The 21,042-nt window shown below is 49.2% G+C and overlaps 2 protein-coding genes across 4 annotated transcripts in view; one reads left to right on the top strand and one right to left on the bottom strand.

Moving 5' to 3' along the window:
- Positions 1–13,910, bottom strand: part of LOC133121782 (zinc transporter ZIP11-like) — a 51,517-nt gene extending 37,607 nt beyond the window's left edge. The window contains exons 1-4 of one of the 3 annotated variants that reach the window (XM_061231245.1): positions 13,146–13,585; positions 12,808–12,925; positions 10,599–10,637; positions 2,512–2,670 (exon numbers count right to left, since the gene is read on the bottom strand). In XM_061231245.1, coding sequence (XP_061087229.1) covers positions 2,512–2,670; positions 10,599–10,637; positions 12,808–12,925; positions 13,146–13,252 — 423 coding nt within the window. In that variant the 5' untranslated portion in view covers positions 13,253–13,585. Of the gene's footprint in view, positions 1–2,511; positions 2,671–10,598; positions 10,638–12,807; positions 12,926–13,145; positions 13,586–13,807 lie in introns of those variants that run through there. The other 2 variants (XM_061231244.1, XM_061231246.1) reach the window with 2 other exon arrangements.
- Positions 13,911–18,641: 4,731 nt separating this feature from the next.
- LOC133121451 (somatostatin receptor type 5) lies at positions 18,642–19,742 on the top strand. The gene has a single exon (XM_061230615.1). The coding sequence runs from the start codon at positions 18,642–18,644 to the stop codon at positions 19,740–19,742; it is 1,101 nt and encodes a 366-aa protein (XP_061086599.1).
- The last annotated feature ends 1,300 nt before the right edge of the window (positions 19,743–21,042 follow it).

Here is a 21,042-nt window from a genome sequence, read left to right on the forward strand (position 1 = left end):
GTGTGTGTGTGGACATGGGGCACGGTGTGTCTGTGTGTGTGGACATGGGGCACGGTGTGTCTGTGTGTGTGGACATGGGGCACGGTGTGTCTGTGTGTGTGGACATGGGGCACGGTGTGTCTGTGTGTGTGGACATGGGGCACGGTGTGTCTGTGTGTGTGGACATGGGGCACGGTGTGTCTGTGTGTGTGGACATGGGGCACGGTGTGTCTGTGTGTGTGGACATGGGGCACGGTGTGTCTGTGTGTGTGGACATGGGGCACGGTGTGTCTGTGTGTGTGGACATGGGGCACGGTGTGTCTGTGTGTGTGGACATGGGGCACGGTGTGTGTGTGTGTGTGGACATGGGGCACGGTGTGTCTGTGTGTGTGGACATGGGGCACGGTGTGTCTGTGTGTGTGGACATGGGGCACGGTGTGTCTGTGTGTGTGGACATGGGGCACGGTGTGTCTGTGTGTGTGGACATGGGGCACGGTGTGTCTGTGTGTGGACATGGGGCACGGTGTGTCTGTGTGTGTGGACATGGGGCATGGTGTGTCTGTACTTCAAAGGCAGCAGGGTCAGCTGGGTTCCAGACGCATAATTCAGCCCTTTCACTCAGTGCTGCAGGCCCCAGTCCTTCAGCGGCCGGCAGAAGATGTACTCTGAGCGATTGCATTTTTAATTACGGGGGAAATGGAAGCATTATCTCAAGTAACGGTGGAGCGGAGAACAGGGTCAGAGAGGCTGCATTCAGACGCTCCTGGAAAAATGAGGGTAGAATCGATACTGAGGGTGAATAAACACACTTTTCTGCTTCATTATTTATTAACCCTTTTGAAGAGTCGACACGGTACCCACACACACACACACACACTTATTATCGGCGATGCGTTTTTGGATGGACTCTGGCGCACACACACAGCTTGAAAACTGACAGCAGAAATTAAACTTCCCTCTTCCCAGGAAAGCCACAGGAGTCACAGGAGTATCCCCCCGTCAGAGGGAAGCCGGCAGGCGAACGACGAATCAGTCTCACACCCGCGGGTTTTGGGTAACCACGGTAACCCAAGGCAGGGAGCCTCTGCCTTTCACTGGAGTGCACTTGACTGAGTGATCGAAATTGCCATCTAATGACAGATGGCATTCATTTCCCCACAGAGGCAACATCAATAATGCAGCACCCCGTCTACATCTGGAGCTGAGAGCACAGAGACGCTAAAACCCTAAACCTCCGTCGCCTCTCTCTCTGCCGTCAGAAAGGGGATATAGTAAAGGGATGAAGAAAGGCAGCTGAGTGGCTCACAGGGCTAAGGCACACGGTGGAGCAGCACTGTGCCTCACGGGTCAAACCTGGTCCAGTCCAGTGCCAACCAGACCTGGGTCAAACCCAGTCCGGTTCAGTGCCAACCAGACTTGGGTCAAACCCGGTCCAGTGCCAACCGGACCTGGGTCAAATACACAACCGTTTTGGATTTTAAAAAAATAAAATTTTCGCCATATAGCAATTTGTTGAATAGGAAAGGGCTTACATCCTCACAGGTTTGCAGGTTCGATAGGAAAGGGCTTACATCCCCACAGGGTTGCAGGTTCGACTCCGGGGGAGGGCGCAGCCCTCCTATCCTTGAGCAAGGGGCTGAAGCTGAACCGCTCCCGCTCCCGCACGCACACGGTGAATATCAGCCAATGTCCGTCACTCTGGGCAAGACGAGGACAAGGTCTCTCATGCGCAGCAGACATCGAGCATCACAGCAAAATCTGCAAGCAGCGATGAGGAGTGTAGAAAAGGGAAAGGGTTCGATGCTAACCAGTGTGGGGTGCACCAAGGACCCATTCAGTACCAGGAGAAAAGCACCCAAAGAGCGTCTGCTAACAGCCTGAAATGTGCGTGTAGTCATGAGGCCAAAGGGTGTTTGTGAAATGAGCTCCTGAGCTCCCTCTCCAAGGCGACCGTTGTGAAGGAGCGGGACACAGCTGGAGAGGGGGGGGGTGATTACCTAACCCTAACCCCCAGGACAGTGCGGTGTCTGTCTTTGTGTCTGTAAAACTGTCAGCCACAGCTGAGCAAACACAAGTGCAGCACATCAGTGAGAACGCAGAACAGCAGGGCTGGTGTGAACTTTCAGAACCGCACGACCGCCCTGGTACTAAACATTTATATCAAATTCCCTGACTTCATCATCCGACATAAGGTGTTCATGCGAGTCTTTCGGGTTGGAAACTCATATAGACCGTAAATTCAACACCACTTCAAAGCAGGGAAAGAACACAGCTGCTGATCAATCACGAGGCTGGCTGCATGGCCGCTGACCAATCACAAGGCTGTGTTGGGCCTGGGTGACCAATCACGAGGCTGTGTTGGGCCTGGGTGACCAATCAGGAGGCTGTGTTGGGCCTGGGTGACCAATCAGGAGGCTGTGTTGTGGCTGGGTGACCAATCATGAGGCTGTGTTGGGCCTGGGTGACCAATCATGAGGCTGTGTTGGGCCTGGGTGACCAATCAGGAGGCTGTGTTGTGGCTGGGTGACTCACCAGTGCCGGCAGGGCGAGGTCGGCAAGGTACACGAAGGCGGCACCCAGCGAGAATCCCACCGCGACCGGCAGGAAGGAGAAGGCACCGTACTTCCCAGAATCCTCGGCCATGTCGATGGCAGGGGCCAGGAGGGACCAGTAGGAGGCAGCCAGCATCACCTGAGAGAAAAAAATAACAATCTTTATAAGTGTGTCCATTAAAAAGGGGCCCGTTTTTTGTGTTTGCGTTTGCTTTTGCCAAAAATTCTAAGTCAGTGTTCTAGAACAGTGCGTTCAGTCACCGGTAGAGACTGTGACATCAGCATTAGAATGTTCAGCCAAGAGCACTCTAATCGCTCCACCCGTTTTTACGCCCTCAGCAGCACCCTGGGTTGTTCTGCATGATGTTAGGACTGAAGCAAGCACCGTTCTGCCCTCTACATTGGTCTAATCTAACAATCTAATATAATCTACATTAGTCAACTAACAATCTAAGCAAGGAACAATCAGCCAACCCCCGTTTCATTCATAAAGGAGAAATCCTTCTGACCAGGAAATTAAACCGACCTCCTCACTCATTTTACTCCATTTCACTCCAATGAATTCAGGAAATTAAATTTAAATTCGGTTCAGATTTTATAAGGGTATTATTATTAGATATTTTTCAATGGATGCTATTTTATTTCCAGAATTGGCAGCAGTTTGTGTGTGAAAAGATGAAATTTAGAAAGGACAGCAATGGAGGGAGAGATTTCTCTCTTTTTTGGAAATTGATACACTGGAGACATTAAGATAAGAAAAATAACGAAAGGGGAGTAACTCCACGCCCTCCAGTTTCCAAGCCAACCAAGCAGTCGGCCACCAGGACAGCCCGCTAACAAATTCAACAAGCACCAATTACTCAAAAACCGTCTAATTTCCATTTTAATTATTAATTACATTCTCTTCTGTCAGCAGTGAGGTGAGAACCAGCCCCACACAAGGGCCTCGGTCCGCCCGACACAGCCAGAGAGCCAGAACCAGCCCCACACAAGGGCCTCAGTCCGCCTGACACAACCAGCCCCACACAAGGGCCTCAGTCCGCCTGACACAACCAGCCCCACACAAGGGCCTCGGTCCGCCTGACACAACCAGCCCCACACAAGGGCCTCAGTCCGCCTGACACAACCAGCCCCACACAAGGGCCTCAGTCCGCCTGACACAACCAGCCCCACACAAGGGCCTCAGTCCGCCCGACACAGCCAGAGAGCCAGAACCAGCCTCGGCCCGCCTGACACAACCAGAGAGCCACCGCTGAAGCCCATGGCCGTTTCATTTTCTTTTGAGAATGAAAAGCTTGAAAAGTTTGGGACGCACTTGATCACATGACCGTTACATCCCGCAGTTGATTTGTGCGAAATCACAAGGCCACAGGTGTACAATCTGGGACACGGCCTTTACCTCGTTTACAGCACCCTCACTTACACCATCCATTTACAGCACCCTCACTTACACCCTCCATTTACAGCACCCTCACTGACACCCTCCATTTACAGCACCCTCACTTACACCCTCCATTTACAGCACCCTCACTGACACCCTCCATTTACAGCACCCTCACTGACACCCTCCATTTACAGCACCTTCACTTACACCCTCCATTTACAGCACCCTCACTTACACCCTCCATTTACAGCACCCTCACTTACACCCTCCATTTACAGCACCCTCACTGACACCCTCCATTTACAGCACCCTCACTTACACCCTCCATTTACAGCACCCTCACTTACACCCTCCATTTACAGCACCCTCACTGACACCCTCCATTTACAGCACCTTCACTTACACCCTCCATTTACAGCACCTTCACTGACACCCTCCATTTACAGCACCCTCACTTACACCCTCCATTTACAGCACCCTCACTGACACCCTCCATTTACAGCACCCTCACTTACACCCTCCATTTACAGCACCCTCACTTACACCCTCCATTTACAGCACCTTCACTTACACCCTCCATTTACAGCACCCTCACTTACACCCTCCATTTACAGCACCCTCACTGACACCCTCCATTTACAGCACCCTCACTTACACCCTCCATTTACAGCACCCTCACTTACACCCTCCATTTACAGCACCCTCACTGACACCCTCCATTTACAGCACCCTCACTTACACCCTCCATTTACAGCACCCTCACTTACACCCTCCATTTACAGCACCCTCACTGACACCCTCCATTTACAGCACCCTCACTTACACCCTCCATTTACAGCACCCTCACTGACACCCTCCATTTACAGCACCTTCACTTACACCCTCCATTTACAGCACCCTCACTGACACCCTCCATTTACAGCACCCTCACTTACACCCTCCATTTACAGCACCCTCACTGACACCCTCCATTTACAGCACGCTCCGTCTCAAAGCGCTTTACAGCAAAAATCACTTCAGCCACCAAAGATTTGCAGCATCTGGGTGATGCAAGGCAGCCATTTAGTGTCACAGTAATAAACCTGGAGATCGACTGAGCCAATACACCAGGGACCTACTGAGCTACTTAACCTGGGGATCTACTGAGCTAACGAACCTGGGGATCTACTGACCTAACGAACCTAGGGATCTACTGAGCTAACGAACCTGGGGATCTACTGAGCTAACAAACCAGGGGATATACTGAGCTAACGAACCTAGGGATCTACTGAGCTAACGAACCTAGGGATCTACTGAGCTAACAAACCTGGGGATCTACTGAGCTAATAAACCTAGGGATCTACTGAGCTAACGAACCTGGGGATCTACTGAGCTAACAAACCTGGGGATCTACTGAGCTAACGAACCTAGGGATCTACTGAGCTAACGAACCTAGGGATCTACTGAGCTAACGAACCCAGTGATCTACTGACCCAACGAACCTGGGGATCTACTGAGCTAACAAACCTGGGGATCTAGTCAGCTAACGAACCTGGGGATCTACTGAGCTACCGAACCTGGGGATCGACTGAGCTAACGAACCTGGGGATCTAGTCAGCTAACGAACCTGGGGATCTACTCAGCTACCGAACCTGGGGATCGACTGAGCTAACGAACCTGGGGATCTAGTCAGCTAACGAACCTGGGGATCTACTCAGCTAACGAACCTGGGGATCGACTGAGCTACCGAACCTGGGGATCGACTGAGCTAACGAACCTGGGGATCTAGTCAGCTAACGAACCTGGGGATCGACTGAGCTAACGAACCTGGGGATCTAGTCAGCTAACGAACCTGGGGATCTAGTCAGCTAACGAACCTGGGGATCTACTCAGCTAACGAACCTGGGGATCTAGTCAGCTAACGAACCTGGGGATCTACTGAGCTACTTTGAGAGAGAGAGAGAGAGGAAGAGAGAGAGATAGAGAGAGACAGTGGGAGAGAAAGACAGAGAGAGACAGAGAGAGTGGGAAGGGAGACAGAGAGAAAGAGGGGGAGACAGAAAGAGAGAATTTCTCTCTCAGCTGTCGTTCATCAAAGCACACTCCAGTGGCACATTGATCAAGTGAAGCAGACTGAAATTACTGCCCCCCCCTCCTCCCACCTTTCATAGTGAAGCAGACTGAAATGACTGCCCCCCCCTCCTCCCACCTTTCATAGTGAAGCAGACTGAAATTACTGCCCCCCCCTCCCACCTTTCATAGTGAAGCAGACTGAAATTACTGCCCCCCCCCTCCCACCTTTCATCCCCAAAACATTTCATCCTCAGGATGACCAAAAACAAGAGCTCCTTTGTTCCGTAGTTTTCTATTAAGCTTCAGTTCAGACATGATTTGGATTCTGCTTTATTAGTTATGAAGCCCTGACAGAAAACACAGATAAATAATCACCCCCCGACCCCTCTGCCAGGCTCATAAACGCAGAGCTGCTCTCCTGCCTGTGATTAACATACACTTCCTGCTCCCAGCATGCCTCCTGCCTGTGATTAACATACACTTCCTGCTCCCAGCATGCCTCCTACCTGAGGGGGGGGGCTTCATGAGAGGAGGGGGAGAGGATGAGAATATGAAAATATATTGTTCAAATATATTCCCAGGGGGCCCCACTTCATGAGAGAGAGAGAGAGAGAGAGAGAGAGAGAGAGAGAGAGAGAGAGAGAGAGAGAGAGAGAGAGAGAGAGAGAGAGAGAGAGAGAGAGAGAGAGAGAGAGAGAGAGAGAGAGAGAGAGAGAGAGAGAGAATATGAAAATATAATTGTTCAAATATATTCCTAGGGGGCCCAATTTCATGAGAGACAGAGAGAGGGAGAGAATATGAAAATATATTGTTCAAATATATTCCCAGGGGTCCCCACTTCATGAGACAGAGAGAGGGAGAGAGAATATGAAAATATATTGTTCAAATATATTCCCAGGGGTCCCCACTTCATGAGACAGAGAGAGGGAGAGAGAATATGAAAATATATTGTTCAAATATATTCCCAGGGGGCCCCACTTCATGAGAGAAACCAGAAGAGAAACTTCTGAAGTCCTTTAATGAACATTTCACTGAAACAAATCAACACACCTACATGCTGAACAATATATATATTAAAAACAGCCCCCCCCCCGGCTGCACGTAGCTGCACTTTACCGTCCAAACCAGACTACTCCCCTAAAAGCCCCAAACCCCTAAACACTGCTGCAGGGCCCCCAGAGACCAAACCCCTAAACACTGCAGCAGGGCCCAGAGACCAAACCCCTAAACACTGGAGCAGGGCCCCCAGAGAGACCAAACCCCTAAACACTGCAGCAGGGCCCCCAGAGAGACCAAACCCCTAAACACTGCAGCAGGGCCCAGAGACCAAACCCCTAAACACTGGAGCAGGGCCCCCAGAGAGACCAAACCCCTAAACACTGGAGCAGGGTCCCCAGAGAGACCAAACCCCTAAACACTGCGGCAGGGTCCACTTCTTGTGAGCCATGGGGCCAGCTTAGCCCGCCTGAACACAAAACCTAAGCAGGAGAAGGAGAGAGAATGAGAGGGAGAGATTTTTTTCAAATGTAATATGCGTAAACAAGCGCATTCTCCTCCAGTGTGTAATAACCCCCCCGCCCCCGTCCAGCAGGAAGTAGCAGGAGACCACGGGAGACCTCCTCAGACTGACGTCATTGCAACACCCCACCACAACTCCAGCAGAGCGAACACACACCCCACCACAACTCCAGCATTGAGCCAACACACCCCACCACAACTCCAGCAGAGCGAACACACACCCCACCACAACACCAGCATTGAGCCAACACACACCCCACCACAACTCCAGCAGAGACAACACACACACCCACCACAACTCCAGCAGAGCGAACACACACCCCACCACAACTCCAGCAGAGCCAACACACCCCACCACAACTCCAGCAGAGCGAACACACACCCCACCACAACACCACAAATCAAAACACGAAGAAAAATGTGTCAATTTTTTAATTACTTTACAGAAAATGAAGAAAAATGAATATTGGGCTGTTCAAAAAAAATAGCAGTGTCTGCATTTTTCTTTACAAACTCAAATATTTACTGTATAAACTGAAAAATCTTCAGGATTTAGCATTCCTGTGAATCACTAAACTAATATTTAGCTGTATAGCCACGGTTTCTGAGAACTGCTTCACATCTGTGTTGCATGGAATCGACCAACTTCTGGCACTTATGAACAGGTATTTCAGCCCAGGATGATTTGACAACATTCCACAATTCCTCTGCATTTCTTGGTTTTGCCTCAGAAACAGCATTTTTGATGTCACCCCACAAGTTTTCAATCGGATTAAGGTCCGGGATTGGGCTGGCCACTCCATAACTTTAATTTTGTTGGTCTGGAACCAAGATGCTGCTCGCTTACTGGTGTGTTTGGGGTCGTTGTCTTGTTGAAACTCCCATTTCAAGGGCATTTCCTCTTCGGCATAAGGCAACATGACCTCTTCAAGTATTTTGATATAGGCAAACTGATCCATGATCCCTAAATAGGCCCGACACCATAGTAAGAGAAACATCCCCATATCATGATGCTTGCACCACCATGCTTCACTGTCTTCAGAGTGTACTGTGGTTTCAATTCAGTGTTTGGTGGTCGTCTGACAAACTGCACTGCCTGTGTTCCCTGGGACCCAAAAAGAACAATCTTACTTTCATCAGTCCACAAAATGTTTCTCCATTTCTCTTTAGGCCAGTTGATGTGTTCTTTGGCAAATTGTATCCTCTTCAGCACGTGTCTTTTTTTTTTTTTTTTAAAGTGGGACTTTGCGGGGGCTTCTTGCCGATAGATTAGCTTCACACAGGCGTCTTCCAATTGTCACAGTACTCACCGGTAACTTCAGACTGTCTTTGATCACCCTGGAGCTGATCATTGGCTGAGTCTTTGCCATTCTGGCTATTCTTCGATCCATTCGAATGGTAGTCTTTCGTTTTCTTCCACGTCTCTCTGGTTTTGCTTTCCATTTTAAAGCATTGGAGATCATTTTAGCCGAGCAGTCTATTAATTTCAGCACTTCTTTATACGTTTTTCCCTCTCCAATCAACGTTTTAATCAAAGTACGCTGTTCTTTTGAACAATGTCTGGAACGACCCATCTTTCTCAGGTTTTCAGAGAGAAATGCATGCAAACATGTGCTGGCTTCATCCTTAAATAAGGGCCACCTGATTCACACCTGTTTTTTCACAGTATTAATGACTAATTGAACTCCACACTGCTATTTTGAACACGACTCTTTCAATGAATTATTCAATAACACAGACTCAGGAGCATGTGTATCATGAATGTTGGGTCTGTTGGTTTTCTATGACTCTACTACACCTACTGGTAAATTATTTGCCATGTAGTAATATATTTTCTACCAAGAACAGTGATTGATCTGGTGAGTCATGTTGGACTGCTATTATTTTGAACACAACTGTATAATCATATTTTTTTGTTAAAAAAAATAAAATAAAACCCATTCATACGAACACCGACAGCAATTGGCTGTCATGCAAGGCACCGCCAGCTCATCAGGAGCATTTGGGGGTTAGGTGTATTGCTCAGGGACACTTCAACACACCCTGGGCAGGACTGAACCAGCACCCCGCCTGAGCCAATGTCGCCCCTGTAGCCGGGTTCCTCTCCAGATGTATTCCCATTGGGGAGTTTTTTTGCGCCCCTGTTTGAAAAAAATGTACACTATGGTTTTTGTTTCTATTAACCAGCTCTTAATCCGTCCCCTTGACCTGGTCAGAGGCAGGGCCGTCTCCCCAGCTCCCCGCGCGCCTCCCCAGCTCTCCGCATGCCTCCCCAGCGCCCCGCATGCCTCCCTAGCGCCCCGCACGCCTCCCTAGCGCCCCGCACGCCTCCCCAGCGCTCACACGCCTCCCCAGCGCTAATTAAAACAGACAAAACTGAAGCTGTGAAAGAGCCAGAACCTGCCAGTGCAGATACACTGCAGATATTTTAGCATTTTTTTAAAAATGCAATGAACAAAAAAAAAAAAAACTATGATGAGAAGACAGCCCTCAGAACCACGCCGTGCGACAATGACATCGCTCATTTAAATGAACGGCATATCGTATTCATCAGGCTTATCCTTCTCATTGCGTCTCTAATCCTCCCATGCGGACGATAACAATGACAGGCCTTTCCAGACTGCTGAACAACCGCCCGTATCGCATAAAGATGCATAATCAAGATAGCCTTATCAGAATATGCCACGAGAATACTGCAGAATCGGTGCGCAGGGAGGGCGGAGGCAGTCTCTAACCTGCACACAACACAACACAACGGCAGAAAAACAGGATCCGTCCCACTGCGAGCGAAGGCACGAGCAGCCGGTTCTGAAAGGCCCGTTCTACTCAGCGTGACTGCAGGAACGCCTGAAAGCCGTCCGTTTCAATATCCATCTTCATTCTGCACTTTACAGGAGGATACACGGTGAAAAACGGTTTACAAGTGACAAACTGAGAGGTTACAGGGGGGGGATAAGGTTCCAGAGGGTTCAGAAGTGTTCAAAACGGTTCAGAAGGGTTCATAAAGGTTTAGAAGGGTTTAGAAAGGTTTAGAAGGGTTCAAAAGGGTTCAAAAAGGTTTGGAAGGTTTCGAGAGGGTTCAAAAAGGTTAGAAGATGAAAGATGTCACTTACCCCAGCTGCAAAGCCCAGGCTTCCATCAAGAATGCGTTTCTGAAAGCAGGAGGAGACAGACAGGTGAAGGCTGCCGCTGTCACAACCAATTATATCCCCCTTACAAAACTTAACCCCTCCGGGGTCACGTTTACAGTTTCTGCTTAGGTTCCCCTCATACGTAAGTTAGCGACGTAAGTAAGCGTCAAGTCGACAGCGTGGTTGCCAAGCTTTATCTGTTGGTTGCTATGATGCGATCTATAAGATACATTCCCCTGATGCGTACGGTAGCGTCAACTGGCTAGCGTGTGTTTTTGTGAACGGCATACGCTTAGTCATTACTGTCAATAAGCATTTATTTAGTCCGGTGTATGTAAGTTAACGAAACATAAATCGCCAATTTCTCTACAGTTTAAGATAGCGATAGATATAGCAAGTGCTCATCTCTCGGTGGACTAATATCAGTACCGCTAGCTAGTCAGTAAATGGACAGCAAACCATCCGGCAATAGATATATGTAGAGAAGTAGATAAGCATGACATAGGTAGATATATTTAAGTTAGCTCCCTAGCTAGCATAATAAGAAATATCTAGCTAGCTAGCGAGACAGCGAGCCAGCCAGTTGGCTGATGGTTCTGTGGCAACAAAATCTCAATCACGGGACCTCAATCCAATCAGAAACCTGGGGGCTGAACTGAAGAGGGCAGCTAATGAGCGAAAAAACCTAAAATGTGAATCATCTTGCAAGGATCTGTGTAGAGAAATGTCCAAAATCCCTCCAAATGTGCTCCTTAACCTTGTCAAGCATTACAGGAAAACACTCCATGCTGTTATCCTTGCCAGAGGTTGATGCACCAACTAAAAAAACCAGGGGTGCCAATAATCATGGAACCTAGATTTTGGGGAATCTATTTTTTATTGAATGAATGTTTGATTTTGGTTGGTTCCATTGAAGCATTCATAAAGTCCAGTATTTTTCACATTTTAAGTTTATATCAGTAGTCACATTACTTATTTTGTGTGCATTGACAATCATTCTGGAGCCCACTGTATATGAGCATTGGCCTTTGCCTTCTGCCAATCAGAAGCTTTGCAGTAATATATTAGCATTAGCCTTCTGACCCATCAAATGACTTTTTCTGAAGCAGACTATGCAACAACTGTTCCATCTATTGATAATGTCACCAGAAAGCACACGTATTAAAAGCAAAACAAGCCAAGGATAATGGCTTAAATTAACATGCAAAACTACATAATCACACTTAAGCACCACATAAAAGAACATTTTTGTTTCCACAATTACATGACATATGTCCACCTGTGCTTACAGCCAATAGTGAATATACCGTATGAGATTGTGCGGTCTAGGTAATCTGTACACAAACAAACATGGATGCTTGAACACAGCACAGGGCTACCTGACATTCCCGTAATGAAACCTGAACAGAATGACGTTATGTTATGCTACGCTATGTTTTTGAGTATATTTGGGTTAAATGCCTTGGTTGGGGTGATTCTGTGGGCATGGCCCTTTTAAGGGACTGGCTGAAGACAAAGCCATGTGTTTCAAACCTATTTTCATAAATACACATATACCAGAACAAAACAAGATAAATAGCTCTCTTCACTAACCCAATACATGTACAACAACCATGTATTGTGTGCCATTGACTACAATCAGTCCTAGACATTGAAGCAATAAAACATTCTACATGAGTGCATTTGTATGCGTACATATGTGAAATATCCAAATATGCACAGATATGCATACATGCGCGCGCACACACACACACACACACACACACACACACCTGCACACCTGCAGAAATGATATCATAGTGCATATATGGAGGTATATGGAAGACGACTAAAACTCCAGGCTACCCATTTATTTGACTGGTAAATTCATGACACTGTATCAGCCAATAGGCAGATGGCACAAGGTAGGGCATCAGCAGAGTACATATGAAAATTCATATCAAAATAAGGTGATGTTCTTTCTGAATATCTGTGGTTTTCGAACTCTCTCAGTGTCCTTGTTTCAGATTAGGTGAGGCAGCTCTCCACCGCACCCACACAACAACCAGCCATTCTACCTGGTTAAACGTGAAAACATTTTAGTTGCATTCCCTTAAAGAAGAAACGCACGGAGACGCACGTACACCAGTCCGGCATAACAACCACAACCGCGGGAATTCAGTCTGTGACGAACGCCGTCTTTGTGGCTCACCTGGCCGCTGGAGAAGACGAACACCAGCGCAGCCCCGACGGCGGTCAGACCCCAGGTGAACAGGGTCCCGAGGAGGCCCTGGATGACGGGGCTGAAGCCAGCGATCATGGTGCCGAACCTGCGGCAAGAAAACCGCGTCACCGCTCAGGCGATCGCGGAATGAGGGTTTTAAGCAAACAGGCGTGCTCCAATTCATGTTTGTAGAAGGCCTTGCAGCATAGGACATCCTATTCACATGTTTACTTTAACATTTCAACTGGCTAGTTACACGGCCAACTGTTCCCTCACTTAAATGGCAGCTCGTATTAACTTGGATTACATGGAACAATGCCGCACACCTTTTAGCCACAAACAGCAGACTAATCTCAGCGCGTTTCACGGGCACACCTTCGGTTGACTCAGCAGACACCTTGAAAACATAAATTAACTCGTGGTTGATAAGCATAGAATTAGCTAGCCAGCCATCTAAACTCGCGTATGATGACAAGTTACAGGCTGAATGGTACTTTTTAAAGGGAAATACTAGACGACATCCCAGCTGAAAAAATAGCTCAAGCTAGGTTTAGAAACAGCTCGTAGACCAGCTCTCTATTCAACATGATTTGACCATGCCGTTTTGAAACAGCTGGTAGCCGGCATTTCAAGCTGGTCATAGCTGGATTTTTCACCAGGGCTAGCAGCACCACGCACGATCTTTCTCATGAGTTACACACATTTGGATAGGTAGCTCGCTGTTACATGCTGTAAGCTGCCTGTATATTCATAAGGTTTACGGTTGAAAGTAGCTTCTTAACTTGGCAGCCCGGAAGCTAGCTAGCTAGCCAATTGCCTAATACAAAGCGAGCACGCAATCTAAACACTGCTTGGAGCTTGCGTATGTCAGAATAAAACGTCCGTTCACAGTATTACACCATTTCCCAAATAATAACATACAAAAATAGCGCTCTATTTTCCCTACTAGGTCTACATTTAATTCATTCCAGTGACGGTTGTCACTCACCTGAGCCGCACCAGATGAGAAAGTCCACCAACTATTTACTTCCGTGTTCCCTGTACACGTGTCTCCGAAACTTCCTACGCCCCGCCTATCTTGGTATTCTATTGGCTGAGTGGGATTTGCTGGGATGCCATTGGAGGACCAAACTTATATCGCACTCGCCTGACCGCTTCGTGGTGAAAAGTTGGGAAACTGAGTTTATGAAACGAGCGAAATTCCAGTTGCACGTAACGCAGCTCGCTAACTGGATAAAATCATTAAAAATGTAATTATTTAATTATTATTACTATAACAGGATAAAACGTGGTGGATTGTAACGTCGCCTATCAATGAACTAGCGGTGTGCAAACATTTCTCCGTATGTCTACAAATTATTGTGCGATTTTTTGACGGAATCGTAGCATCGCTGTACTGTTTATTTTGAGAAAGTAGTCTTTCTTTCTCTAAGATTTCACGCGGCCTTCTTTATTCCATCACACTCCTAAATGTATTGCTATTCCTATCAATAACAGCCAAAGCACACCGTGCTTGGTTGAATTTACATGGAGTTTACAGGGCTGCCTATAGCCTCGTGGCTGAGTTACATGACTGGGACCCAGAAGGTTGGTGGTTCAAGTCCCAGTGTAGCCCAGTGTAACAATAAGATCTGCACAGTTGTTGGACCCTTGAACAAGGCCCTTAACCCCACATTGCTCCAGGAGGGGGGGGATTTCCCCCTGCTTTTAAACCTATAGACCACTGGACTCAATTACAGCAGCAAACCTATGAAATGTGTTTTTAAAACAGTTTTATAGATACAGTCAGGTCCATAAATATTGGGACATCAAAACAATTCTCCTCTTTTTGGCTCTATACACCACCACGATGGATTTGAAATGAAACAAACAAGATATGCTTTAACTGCAGAATTTTAGCTTTAATTTCAGGGTATTTACATCCAAATCAGGTGAATGGTTTAGGAATTACAACAGTTTCTATATATACTTTAAGGGACCAAAAGTAATGGGACAATTGGCTGCTCAGCTGTTCCATGGCCAGGTTTGTGTTATTCCCTCATTATCTCATTTACAAGGAGCAGATAAAAGGTCTAGAGTTCATTTCAAGTGTGCTATTTGCATTTGGAATCTGTTGCTGTCAACTCTCAATATGAGATCAAAAGGGCCGTCACTATCAGTGAAGCAAGCCATCATTAGGCTGAAAAATAAAACAAACCCATCAGAGAGAAGCAAAAACATTAGGTGTGGCCAAATCAACTGTTTGGAACATTCTTAAAAAGAGAGAACGCAGTAGCAGCAGCAGCAGTAGTATCATTATTGTGGTCTCAGTTATCTGACATTGGTGTATAGATATAGGGCCAGTTTGCAGACACACAGTCCCAGACTAAATTAAGAGTCTCCATACAAAACTAAATTCCAGCCCAGGATGAGGACTCTGTGTCTGAGAAACTGGCCCATAAATAGTTTGTTGGGCCTCTGGGAACAGAATCCCTCACCAGCCATTTTGACACGTCTCACACGATGCCACAGCAGCTTTTGCGTTAGAGAAACCCGAGTCGCTCCAGGTCCTGCAGAATGAGGCACAAAAAGTCTCCATGTCTCTGCTTGAAAACTGCGTTTTCGGGCCCCGACCACAAAGATCTCACTGAAAAACACAAAAATGTGTTGGATATATGATCCAGGGGCAGCCTGTAGCCTAGTGGCTAAGGTACATGACTGTGGCAGCCTGTGGCCTAGTGGCTAAGGTACATGACTGGGGCAGCCTGTAGCCTAGTGGCTAAGGTACATGACTGGGGCAGCCTGTAGCCTAGTGGCTAAGGTACATGACTGGGGCAGCCTGTAGCCAAGTGGCTAAGGTACATGACTGGGGCAGCCTGTAGCCTAGTGGCTAAGGTACATGACTGGGACAGCCTGTAGCCTAGTGACTAAGGTACATGACTGTGGCAGCCTGTGGCCTAGTGGCTTAGGTACATGACTGGGGCAGCCTGTAGCCTAGTGGCTAAGGTACATGACTGGGACAGCCTGTAGCCTAGTGGCTAAGGTACATGACTGGGGAAGCCTGTAGCCTCGTGGCTAAGGTACATGACTGGGGCAGCCTGTGGCCTAGTGGCTAAGGTACATGACTGGGGCAGCCTGTAGTCTAGTGGCTAAGGTACATGACTGGGACAGCCTGTAGCCTAGTGGCTAAGGTACATGACTGGGGAAGCCTGTAGCCTCGTGGCTAAGGTACATGACTGGGGCAGCCTGTGGCCTAGTGGCTAAGGTACATGACTGGGGCAGCCTGTAGCCTAGTGGCTAAGGTACATGACTGGGGCAGCCTGTAGTGTAGTGGCTAAGGTACATGACTGGGGCAGCCTGTAGCCTAGTGGCTAAGGTACATGACTGGGGCAGCCTGTGGCCTAGTGGCTAAGGTACATGACTGGGGCAGCCTGTAGCCTAGTGGCTAAGGTACATGACTGGGGCAGCCTGTAGCCTAGTGGCTAAGGTACATGACTGGGGCAGCCTGTGGCCTAGTGGCTAAGGTACATGACTGGGGCAGCCTGTAGCCTAGTGGCTAAGGTACATGACTGGGGCAGCCTGTGGCCTAGTGGCTAAGGTACACGACTGGGACAGCCTGTAGCCTAGTGACTAAGATACATCACTGGGGCAGCCTGTAGCCTAGTGGCTAAGGTACATGACTGGGACCTGGAAGGTTGATGGTTCAAGCCCCGGTGTAGCCACAACAAGATCCGCACAGCAGTTGGGGCATTGCTCGAGGGGGGATTCATTCATTCATTCATTCATTCATTCATTATCCTAACCCGCTTATCCTGAACAGGGTCGCCGGGGGGCTGGAGCCTATCCCAGCATACATTGGGCGAAAGGCAGGAATACTGGATAGGACATCTGTTTGAAGCCGGTGAGAGGGGGCGCGGTGGATCCACAGGTCGATCGTTTATACGTCCGTACTGGGCTGATGTTTTCTTGCTCAAAGGAAAGATTGGGAGTTCCTAAATTCTACTTCTAGCTCCTAAAAGTATGTATATGAGGGGTTGGAATGTCCTTAAAGATGGCAGACCTAGATCGATTTCCAGGTCAGGAGCGAGTAAAAAAAAATGTAATTAAAAAAAAGAAGAAAAATATTGGATTGGAATGAGCCCTACAGCTGCTAAGAGATAGAGAGGGGGGGAGAGAGGGAGAGAGAGAAGGGGGGGAGAGAAGTGTGTTTTTTCCTGTGTTGAGTTTATTGGAGTGATTTATAGAGGGCTGCCCACAGAGACCTCAGGGGACCACTTTAACCAGCAGGTCCATCAGGCCCCGGGACTACAAAGGCATGTCCTGCTTCACCGAGCTCCATAAAACACTGCCCCCAGTGAAGACGAGGAGTTTCAGGCCCTGGGGAAACCAGGAGAAATCAGGGGAAACCAGGAGAAGCCAGGATAAACCAGGAGAAACCACACAGCCGTCTCCTCCAGGCGGGTCTTCTCTGTCTGTGTGTATGTATGCTCATGTTTCTCATTATGTGAAGCACTTTTTTTAAATCCCATGTTTGTACACTTCATTTGTGGAGCTCTTTTATACTTGGAAAATGGTAAATACGATTCATTATGTGTGTATGTTTGTGTATGTTTCTCATGATGCACTTTATAAGCTCTGTTTTGAAGAAGCGCTACACCCTGGTGTAAAATCCAGCTATGACCAGTTTGAAATTGCCAGCTATCTTTCAAAACATAGCTTGAGCTGGTCAAACCAGGCCAGCTCCATACTCAACACGAACTGGTCAACCAGCTACCAGCTGTTTCAAAACCTAGCTTGAGCTGTTTTTTTTTTCAGCATGGTATAAATCAATTATCAGTTTCTTACTTATTTGGCGAGGCCCATTTTGTTTTGTTTGTAGGGTGTCGGGTATTCCGGCTGGTTGCTCGGAATATTCCAGCAATGTGATTCCGAAGGAGAAGGTGATTAATCACTTCCCTGGCCCTGTCCACTCCCACACATTCCTGGGGTGGCGAAGGGTTTCACTCTGCCAGAATGCCAAAGAATGAGTGAATGAATGAACGAGTGAATGAATTAATTAAATATTGAGAAGAAAGCAAAGGAGAACAAACTCAGCCAGAAGTTTTTGTGGAAAAAAAAAGACTGAGTAATTGTCATGTAACACCCCCCCCCCCCCCCAAAAACAGTGGGCTTGTTAGATGGATGGGTACAGACTCCCCCACAAATTGAACTCCAGAGGGGAGAAGTGTGTGTGTGTGTGTGTGTGAAGGGGAGGGTCAGTCCATGTGGGAATTGGAGAGTGCTCTTGAGGAGAATGTTTAGTTATGAAAACAAAAGTAACAGAAGAAGAACTATCTGCACCTTGGTAACCACATAACATCAGTGCAGAGGAATGGGGGTGCTCTGGTCTTATCGGAGGAGTTGGCCCACCAGGGGGGTGGTCTCTATTGGTCTGAGACACACACACACACACACAGACACACACACACACACGGTCAGGGCACAAGGCTCGGGTGTGAAGAAGAGGGAGGACACACTTCTTTGGTGGACGTTTGTGCTGTAAGGCTTCTTAAAGATTGTTCTGCTTAAAGGTTTTGTATTTATTGCTAACAACTTGGTTTCAACTTGGATTAATGCACGGCTAGGCTTTTTTTGGGGTGGAGGTTTTTTGTTGTTATTTAAAAAAACAAGAAAAACAAGATGGAGGAGCTTGGATGTTCAAGCACACTTCAAACTGCGGAAGAACTCTGAACTCACTGGAATCTATCATTTCAGCGTTTGGATTTGTATTTGTAATCTACTTTTGGTCTTTAATCCCCTCTGCTGCTCTTTACGTTACGAGGTTTGGATTCCCCAAACCCAGAATGGCGTCCGCCTTCTCCTCGGACGTGTTCCAGGACCCCGGGAGCGGCACAGGGCCCACGGCGCTGAGCTCCGGGGAGGAAGACGCGGGCGGGGCGGGCGGGGCGGAGGCAGCGCTGGGGTTCCGGGCCGCCATGGCGGCTCTGTACCTGCTGGTGTGCGCGGCGGGGCTGGGGGGGAACGGGCTGGTGATGGCCGCCACGCTGAAGCTGGACCGCCTGCGCAGCCCTGCCACGGTCTTCATCTTCCACCTGGCGCTGGCCGACGGGCTGTTCATGCTGGGCCTGCCCTTCCTCACCGCGCAGAGCCTGCTGGACCGCTGGCCCTTCGGCCAGGCCGCCTGCAAGCTGGTCATGGCCCTCGACGGCGTCAACCAGTTCACCAGCGCCTTCTGCCTGACGGCCATGAGCGTGGAGCGCTGCCTGGCGCTGGGCCGGGGCCCGGGGGGCCGGGGGGGCCCGGGGGGCCGGGGGGGCCGGGGGGCCGCGGGCCGGGCCTGGGGGGTGGCGTTGGGCCTGTGGCTGCTGTCTCTGGGCCCGGTGCTGCCCGTGGCGCTGCACTTCTCCGCCGACAGCGGCCTGTGCGCGCTCGACCCCTCGTCCTCGGACTCGGAGGCCTGGTGGGCGGTCTTCCTCGCCTGCACCTTCGTCCTGGGCTTCGCCCTGCCGCTGGCGGCGACGCTGGCCGCCTACGCCGCCCTCCTGTTGGCCCTGCGGGCGGGGCGGCGGCGTCGCCGCGGCGACGGCGGGCGGTCGCCGGGCGCGGAGGCGCAGCGGCGGGAGAGGCAGGTGACGCGCATGGTGCTGGGGGTGGTGCTGGCCTTCGCCGTGTGCTGGCTGCCGTTCTACGTGCTGAACTTCTGCGCGCTGGCGCGGCGGGGCCCGGCGGAGGGGCCCGCGTTCGGCCGGGCCTTCCAGGGGGCCGTGGTGCTGTCCTACGCCTGGAGCTGTGCCAACCCCGTGCTCTACGCCTGCCTGTCCCACACCTTCCGCGCCCACTTCCGCACCCTCCTCCGCTGCCCCAAAGCCCGGCGCCATGACGACGCCGCCGTCACCGAGGGATACGACCTCCGCGACAGCACCGACCGGCAGAGCCAGGTGTAGGGGGGGGGGGCATCCCCCAGAACCCCCCCTGAACCCGCCCTGGACCCCCCGCCCTGGACTACCCCAGGAGTGAGGTGCACCTTTACGACCAGCTCATACCCAGCTAGACCAGCTTTATGACCAGCTCGTACCCAGCTAGACCAGCTCATATCCAGCTTCATACCCAGCTAGACCAGCTTTATGACTAGCTCATACCCAGCTAGACCAGCTTTATGACCAGCTCATACCCAGCTAGACCAGCTTTATGACCAGCTCATACCCAGCTAGACCAGCTTTATGACCAGCTCATACCCAGCTAGACCAGCTTTATGACCAGCTCATACCCAGCTAGACCAGCTTTATGACCAGCTCATACCCAGCTAGACCAGCTTTATGACCAGCTCATACCCAGCTAGACCAGCTTTATGACCAGCTCATACCCAGCTAGACCAGCTTTATGACCAGCTCATACCCAGCTAGACCAGCTTATGACCAGCTCATACCCAGCTAGACCAGCTTTATGACCAGCTCATACCCAGCTAGACCAGCTTTATGACCAGCTCATACCCAGCTAGACCAGCTTTATGACCAGCTTATACCCAGCTAGACCAGCTTTATGACCAGCTCATACCCAGCTAGACCAGCTTTATGACCAGCTCATACCCAGCTAGACCAGCTTTATGACCAGCTCATGCCCAGCTAGACCAGCTTTATGACCAGCTCATACCCAGCTAGACCAGCTTCATGACCAGCTCATACCCAGCTAGACCAGCTTAATGACCAGCTCATACCCAGCTACACCAGCTTTATGACCAGCTCATACCCAGCTAGACCAGCTTTATGACCAGCTCACACCCAGCTAGACCAGCTTTACGACCAGCTCATACCCAGCTAGACCAGCTCATATCCAGCTTCATACCCCCCTTCATAGGGGGTATGAAGGAACACTGAAGAAATGTTCTCTGAACAAAAGTCTAAAAGTCTTCCTATGTACAAAGGTGTGTGTCAGTCTGTGAGAGAAAGTGATTTTTCTTTTTTCTAAATGTTCAGTTTAGGGTGTTATTAAATAAGCATTACAGTGTATGGTGCCAACGTCTTGAATGTCAGACTCTGCGTGCGCACACAAGCGGCACTTCTGAAACGGTCCAGCTTCCGCTATGACAAGCGGAAAGGCAGGTCGGGATCAGACAGAATTGTAAAGTGTAATGTTGTGTGATATTTCCAGTTTTATTGATAAATAAAAATAAAGGGTTATGTCCATAAAGCTCCGTTTTGTAAGATGCATTATTTTTTAATTCTAAGGAACAGTGTGATTTTATTT

This window comes from Conger conger, chromosome 2 (assembly GCF_963514075.1).
Source record: "Conger conger chromosome 2, fConCon1.1, whole genome shotgun sequence".
Lineage (NCBI taxonomy): Eukaryota > Metazoa > Chordata > Actinopteri > Anguilliformes > Congridae > Conger > Conger conger.

What these genes read in the sequence shown, in the direction of transcription:
- LOC133121451 (XM_061230615.1), top strand. Translation starts at nt 18,642, where the DNA reads ATGGCGTCCGCCTTCTCCTCGGACGTGTTCCAGGACCCCGGGAGCGGC.